General features: G+C 34.2%; 1 protein-coding gene across 1 annotated transcript in view; it reads right to left on the minus strand.

Annotated features, from left to right (window-relative positions):
• Window positions 1-886: 886 nt before the first annotated feature.
• The window catches only part of LOC137630149 (TWiK family of potassium channels protein 7-like), an 18,589-nt gene continuing 11,267 nt past the window's right edge, over window positions 887-8,208 (minus strand). Inside the window, exons 3-7 of the mRNA XM_068361604.1 lie at window positions 8,026-8,170; window positions 6,722-6,860; window positions 3,066-3,195; window positions 2,571-2,802; window positions 887-1,990 (exon numbers count right to left, since the gene is read on the minus strand). Of these exons, the coding sequence (XP_068217705.1) occupies window positions 1,674-1,990; window positions 2,571-2,802; window positions 3,066-3,195; window positions 6,722-6,860; window positions 8,026-8,170 (963 nt within the window). The 3' untranslated portion in view covers window positions 887-1,673. The remainder of the gene's footprint in view (window positions 1,991-2,570; window positions 2,803-3,065; window positions 3,196-6,721; window positions 6,861-8,025; window positions 8,171-8,208) is intronic.

An 8,208-nucleotide genomic window follows, 5' to 3' on the forward strand; every position in this document is an offset into this window, starting at 1 on the left:
TTATTATTATTATTATTATTAATAAAAAAACAAAGAATTAACAAACCCATCTCTTATAAGGCTGCAAGAAGTGAGAAAGCTGTGCTATACTGGGGAAGCATGTGTAAGGGTTTAGATCCAGTCTCTTTGTTAGAAGGAATATAGAACTCTACACTGAGAGAAAATTGATAAGGGCCTTTTATGGCAAGAGTGTACAATGTGCCCATGGATAAGGATTTTTAGATACGGTACATTCTGGTTGTGCTATTTATTGCAGCATAATGTTCAGGGATTACGTATGATGAGAGAGTCTTAGAAGACTTGGGACTCTCTGCTGTAGTTTACTTTTTCATATTTTTTCTATTGGCAAAGTATTTATTATAGCCTTCAATCAATGCATTCACATTCTACCCTGCTAGCATGTGTTTCTTCACTCTATTGTAGAATTATTATGATGTTAGTTAATTGATACTGTATTTCAAAGGAAAGATTCAGAATTGTGTTCAAGATTATAGTGAAAAGTAGTTGTTTTTAGATAATCGCATTGTAGATGTATAAGGGCTTTAAAACAAGTATATGATTGATGGCCCCTTTTAAAGCTTTCATGAAAGATGTTTGTTGAGATAGCCTATTAAAATAACACAGACTGGAGTGTTTATGTTCAAGTTGTTTCATTTGTGGCTCGAGTATGCATATATTTAATTTATTCACACTTTAGCCCATAACCCGTGATTTTTACCTTCTTTACTTTTTCAAATCATTTGGGGTTAGAATTGTGCAATTAAAAACAATTGATATGATAGGATTTTATTGCTGAAACTCAACCACAGGTACACTGCATATTGTACTAAACTCATAAAAGCACAATACACAGTCTTAATTTTCATTATGACCACTAACTGCGGTATCTGATTATACTCTATTGTAGTGAATGCCAATATTATCTAAAGGAATATCTAATTTATGCATCAGTTACAAAATATATATTATCAGATTTAAAACAAGTGAATGTGACAGCTTCATCCATATTAATGTCATATATGTTTGATCGAAAATCCTTGTTGTAAAGTACTGTATATGAGTGCTCTTTACCATTTACTTCAAGGTCATACTGCATCATAGAATGATTTTGTCTTTTATAAGTGGTTTATTTGTGGTTTTATTAGACTGAAGCCAAGTTACTAGCATTTTCATTCTTCAACACAGTGCCTTTCAGTAAGTGATAGAGATATGAATTTCTTCCACATTTATTGTTAAAACAGCAGCTTACAACTGCGGAACAGTCTGGTCTTCCAACTTTGGTTGTACTAGTCAGTAAAATTGAAATGGAGTAAATCATTCAGACATTTCAGAACTTGTTAACTAGTAACTGAAGCCAAGTTACTTAGATGTTATCATTATCAATTTACTAGTTAACATGTAAACTGAACTTCTCTAATTCATTTGTAAAAAATAATTGAACAGAGTTTGTGTACATGCAGTTGTGTTATCTAAGTGTTTTCTTATTTTGTTTTTACCTTCGTCATTTTGTCCCTTTTGAAAACTACCACAAGTGGCTACTATCTTTCACAAGTCTTTATCAAGACACAATGTTAACATTTTGAATAGGTTGCAACTTGAACCAATATATATTTATTTAACTTCATCGTCAGCATATGAAATTTGCTTCTTTTTTTCTGTGACCTCGGCCTACTTTAAAGGTCAGCCAAGCTGCCGGGCAATATTTCTGGGGTATCTGCTCGAGGAAGGGGACTTGGACTTGGCCCACTGCCTGGTCTTGGCCCACTACCTGGTCTTGGGGAAGGGGGAGGAGGTTGATCAGCTGAGGGTGGCTTGTTTTCAGTTTTTTTGGCTTCTTTCTCTTTAGGCTTCTTTGGTTTCTTGTCCTTCTTCTCCTTGACTTCTGTATCTGTATCCTTTTTACTGAGGCCTATCTCTTGAGCCATCCATTTCCATTTGTCAACCAGTTGTTCTTGCATTAAGTTGATGCACATAGACAGTAGAGCCATACCTGAAAGTTTCAAGGCAGTTAGATCATTAGACAAAGAATTATTACAGTAATCAATATCACAGTATTACTTGAGTTAGCTTCTACATTAGATAAACTGAAATGCATGCAGTAATAAATTGTCCATGAAGATCATATCCTGCCCAGATTTCATGCGTCTCAAGAATACCCCTTATAGCTATCCTTTCTAATAAGGCATTGATATACTCATAACAGATGTATGATATCGCAATCAAATTCCTGATTTCATCTTTAAAGAGTTTTATAATTCTGAGCAGTGTCTCTTTTAAAACTAGGAATTGTCCCATCTGAAAGGAATTTTATTTAATTCATAATAGGATCATTTTATGTATGTGTTGTGTATAAAGGGAAGCTAGATTTCAAATACAGATACAATCATCCTAATGTAATAATTTGTTATGGTGAATGCAGCCAATCATATTATACTGTACACATGAGCTGCAATGCTTTGTACCTTTCTCCAATGGGGGCTTAGAATCCATCAGTAACTTAACTGGCAAATGATAGACTTTGTCAAGTTTATGTTCACCATACTGATCTTGACTTGAACAGTTCTACTCACCAAGGAGAATGTACGTAATGCAGACAAGCATCTTGAATGCAGATTCGAAACCAGCTTTGTCCAGTACAGCAGCCCCAGGAACCATGTCACCAAATCCGATGGTGGAGATTGTGACAAAGGTGAAATAACTGGAAGAGCCGAGATCCCAATTTTCCCAAAAAGAGAAAAGGACGGCTCCCAGCATGATGTAGATAAATAGCAAGACCAAATTTAGAGTGATTGGCACGCGTAGCTGTAGGTGAAAAAAATTAATAATGAGATGCAATTTTTAAAAATTAGTAAATGTGTTAGTTTTGCTTTCATTGTAGACTGATATGAGAATTGCCAGTATATGTTAGAAATATCACCTCAAGAAAAAAAATTGTCTATACTTTCCAAGCATGTGTTTAGTCTTATTTCTTATATGTTGATTGAATAACTTCACAGTGATTGTTAATTTGCATTGATGGCTATTTTTTAAGCAGAAAAATCTTTGTGATTTTGAATATTCCATACCTTTTCAGTAGGCATGTACTCCTCCTTGCCAACAATATCATCAATCAATAGCTTGCGTTGTTTCTTGCTGGCATTAGGAGGCAACTCCTCCAGGTTTCTTCGGCTTCGACATGTCCGGCAGAAACACCGACTGTTCGGAATCAAGAAATTGTTCATTGATAAGAAATAACTAACCGTTTTTAAAGTTATTTGGCATTCAATTTAATATCTTACTGTACTGTATTAGGTTTTCTAATTAAACAATATATTCCTTTAATTTTATGCATGCTAGGACCCATGTTAAGAATGTAGTTCATACTTTTAGGAGAGAAATGCTTTATATATCAAATTATTTCTTTGTACTGCTAACCAGGATCAAATACTGTATATGTATAAAGAATATTAGAAATAGTTTAGTTTTAAGTTGTTATCTTCATTAAAACTTTTAAGGTATTAGCCAACTTGGTGGAATATGGGATAGGTCACTTTCAGAAGAACTTTCAAGACTTTCATTCAGTTAATAAATCTTCCTTAGACTGTAAAGTGAACTAAGGTTATTATTACCTCATGTCCCAGTGAAATGCCATAATGAATTTCTCCACACTGTCTTTCAGTTTTAGTTAAAAGTCCTCCACTAAGGGTATTTTATGTGTTTCAATGTCTGTTGAAAAATATCTTCTCTAAGGGTAAATTACTTTTGCCTTTCAGTGTCTATTGAGAGCCACCCTCTCCAAGGGTAGATTATTTTTGCCTTTCAGTGTTTGTTGAAAGGCACCCTCTCCCATAGTAGATTATTTTGCCTTTCATTGTCTGTTGAAAGACACTCTCTCTAAGGGTAGATTATTTTTGCTTTTCAGTGTTTGTTGAAAGACACCCTCTCCCATAGTAGATTATTTTGCCTTTCATTGTCTGTTGAAAGACACTCTCTCTAAGGGTAGATTATTTTTGCTTTTCAGTGTTTGTTGAAAGACACCCTCTCCCATAGTAGATTATTTTGCCTTTCATTGTCTGTTGAAAGACACTCTCTCTAAGGGTAGATTATTTTTGCTTTTCGGTGTTTGTTGAAAGACACCCTCTCCCATAGTAGATTATTTTGCCTTTCATTGTCTGTTGAAAGACACTCTCTCTAAGGGTAGATTATTTTTGCTTTTCAGTGTTTGTTGAAAGACACCCTCTCCCATAGTAGATTATTTTGCCTTTCATTGTCTGTTGAAAGACACTCTCTCTAAGGGTAGATTATTTTTGCTTTTCAGTGTTTGTTGAAAGACACCCTCTCCCATAGTAGATTATTTTGCCTTTCATTGTCTGTTGAAAGACACTCTCTCTAAGGGTAGATTATTTTTGCTTTTCAGTGTTTATTGAAAGACACCCTCTCCAGGGGTAGATTATTTTGCCTTCCATTGTCTGTTGAAAGACACTCTCTCTAAGGGTAGATTATTTTTGCTTTTCAGTGTTTGTTGAAAGACACCCTCTCCCATAGTAGATTATTTTGCCTTTCATTGTCTGTTGAAAGACACTCTCTCTAAGGGTAGATTATTTTTGCTTTTCAGTGTTTGTTGAAAGACACCCTCTCCCATAGTAGATTATTTTGCCTTTCATTGTCTGTTGAAAGACACTCTCTCTAAGGGTAGATTATTTTTGCTTTTCAGTGTTTGTTGAAAGACACCCTCTCCCATAGTAGATTATTTTGCCTTTCATTGTCTGTTGAAAGACACTCTCTCTAAGGGTAGATTATTTTTGCTTTTCAGTGTTTGTTGAAAGACACCCTCCCCCATAGTAGATTATTTTGCCTTTCATTGTCTGTTGAAAGACACTCTCTCTAAGGGAAGATTATTTTTGCTTTTCAGTGTTTGTTGAAAGACACCCTCTCCAAGGGTAAATTATTTTGCCTTTCATTGTCTGTTGAAAGACACTCTCTCCAAGTGTAGATTAATTTTGCTTTTCAGTGTTTGTTGAAAGACACCCTCTCCAGGGGTAGATTATTTTGCCTTTCATTGTCTGTTGAAAGACACTCTCTCTAAGGGTAGATTATTTTTGCTTTTCAGTGTTTGTTGAAAGACACCCTCTCCAGGGGTAGATTATTTTTCCCTTTCAATGTCTGTTGAAAAATACCCTCTCTAAGGATGAATTATCTTTGCTTTTCTGTGTCTGTTGAAAGACACCCTCTCCCATAGTAGATTATTTTGCCTTTCATTGTCTGTTGAAAGACATTCTCTCTAAGTGTAGATTATTTTTGCTTTTCAGTGTTTGTTGAAAGACACCCTCTCCAGGGGTAGATTATTTTTCCCTTTCAATGTCTGTTGAAATATACCCTCTCTAAGGATGAATTATCTTTGCTTTTCTGTGTCTGTTGAAAGACACCCTCTCCCATAGTAGATTATTTTGCCTTTCATTGTCTGTTGAAAGACATTCTCTCTAAGTGTAGATTAATTTTGCTTTTCAGTGTTTGTTGAAAGACACCCTCTCCAGGGGTAGATTATTTTTCCCTTTCAATGTCTGTTGAAAGATACCCTCTCTAAGGATGAATTATCTTTGCTTTTCTGTGTCTGTTGAAAGACACCCTCTCCCATAGTAGATTATTTTGCCTTTCATTGTCTGTTGAAAGACATTCTCTCTAAGTGTAGATTATTTTTGCTTTTCAGTGTTTGTTGAAAGACACCCTCTCCAGGGGTAGATTATTTTTCCCTTTCAATGTCTGTTGAAAAATACCCTCTCTAAGGATGAATTATCTTTGCTTTTCTGTGTCTGTTGAAAGACACCGTCTCCCATAGTAGATTATTTTGCCTTTCATTGTCTGTTGAAAGACACTCTCTCTAAGTGTAGATTATTTTTGCTTTTCAGTGTTTGTTGAAAGACACCCTCTCCCATAGTAGATTATTTTGCCTTTCATTGTCTGTTGAAAGACACTCTCTCTAAGGGTAGATTATTTTTGCTTTTCAGTGTTTGTTGAAAGACACCCTCTCCAGGGGTAGATTATTTTGCCTTTCATTGTCTGTTGAAAGACACTCTCTCTAATGGTAGATTATTTTTGCTTTTCAGTGTTTGTTGAAAGACACCCTCTCCAGGGGTAGATTATTTTTCCCTTTCATTGTCTGTTGAAAGACACTCTCTCTAAGGGTAGATTATTTTTGCTTTTCAGTGTTTGTTGAAAGACACCCTCTCCAGGGGTAGATTATTTTTCCCTTGCAATGTCTGTTGAAAGATACCCTCTCTAAGGATGAATTATCTTTGCTTTTCTGTGTCTGTTGAAAGACACCCTCTCCATGGGTAAATTATTTTCCCTTTCAATGTCTGTTGAAAGACACCCTCTCTAAGCATGAGTTATCTTTGCTTTTCAGTGCCTATTGAAAGACATCTTCTCCAAAGTAAATTATATTTTCCTTTCAGTGTCTGTTGTAAGATGTCCTCTCAAAAAAAATTATATTTTCCTTTCAGTCTTTCAGTATCTGTTGAAAGACATCCTTTCTAAAGTAAATTGCCTGTATTTTCCTTTTAGTGTCTGTTGGAAGACATCCTCTCTAAGAGTAATTTATCTTATGCCTTTCATTGTGTTTTGAAAGACACTGTCTCTAAGCAGAAACATTGAATTTTAGTGTTGAAAGACTCTCCAATGGTAAGCATTTCAATGGATAGGTGTAAATTGAGAAATAGACAAGTTTACAGTATTCCAGTCTTACCTGTACAAGTAGATGAAGGAATCAGCCATTGCACTTCCCAAATTTCCAAGAAAGACCAGTAGGAGGGGACAGCCAATCATTGCATATACCATGCAGAAAAACTTTCCCCATGAAGTTTTAGGGGCGATGTGTCCATAACCTGTAAAAAAAATCTTTATGTTTATTATTATAAATATTTATGCCCAAGTAGTTATATATTTAAATATCCCAGTGTATCTTGGTTGATTACAAATTAAGATTCGATGGGATTTTGATTCAGTTTCAATAGGTATAAAAGTAATGGATTATCAAAGTATTTGAAAGACTTATGAAACAAAATATTTACAGATTTTATTATTGTATATTGAGTACGACATTTGATATACTGTCGTGGAAGGTATTCATTATACAATTACAGCACGTCTGTTTATGTGTATTGTACTACGGTGCATCGATAAATGCCTATAAATACATTTGAAATGCCATAATGTAATGCTAAGTTACTAAGCTTTTATTTTATTTTTTATGCATTCATCCATGTAAACGTTAACCCTTTATCTCATTAAAGCTATATTCTTCCTCTTTTCTGTATGTGGGAATCCTGATTTTTGGAATGTATGAGTTATATTTATTATTATTTTTTTTTTGATAATCATAGTCTACAAAGACTGGTGGTCCATAGTGTGGGGTTCAGGGTTACATCCAGCTTCCTTAGAAATTTATCACTTTCCTCACTGTAGTGTATGCACTGCCTTCTCGAGATTCCTTTTCAATGACTCAGATATGGTCCCTAGTGCTCCTATGATTATTGGCACCACTTCTACATGCACTTATTATTATTATTATTATTATTATTATTATTATTATTATTATTATCTATATATTAATATGATAGCATGTGATTTATTTATTATGTGTCACACCTTAAAGAAAACGGAAGTAATTTCATGGTATACTCTTAAAGATTCACGCTTTAAAAAATAACGGAAATAATTTCATGGTATACTCTTACAATTTCACATTAGACCTTGATTACTTAACCAAAGCACATCTTATATAGTTTTCCCAATTTTGTCTTTAACACCTGACTTTTTTTTTCTAATATTAGAAAAATATTGAGTTCTATCAATATTCATAACCTAGATTACAAAATAAATCTCGCAACATTTTATTCAAACATGTATAGGTTAGGAACAAGATAATTAGTATTGAAAATATCATTTTGTGTAATTTGCACAGGTTCTGTTGTTATTATTATTATTATTATTATTATTGTTATTATTATTATTAATACTTTAATAGTTAAACGATAAAATGTAGCTTACCAATAGTTGACATGATGGTCATAGTAAACAGAAGAGAGTTAGGGATGGTCCAGGCATATTCCCATCCCTCAACGTCCCCGTCGTATCCGAAGTTATTGACAGCCCTAATGACAAAGTTTTCCATTTTCTTCAAGTCTTTGAACACCTGTAAAAGTAAAGAAAATACAAAGGCTAATCTAAAAT

The sequence above is a fragment of the Palaemon carinicauda genome, chromosome 38 (genome assembly GCF_036898095.1).
Source record: "Palaemon carinicauda isolate YSFRI2023 chromosome 38, ASM3689809v2, whole genome shotgun sequence".
Taxonomy (NCBI): domain Eukaryota; kingdom Metazoa; phylum Arthropoda; class Malacostraca; order Decapoda; family Palaemonidae; genus Palaemon; species Palaemon carinicauda.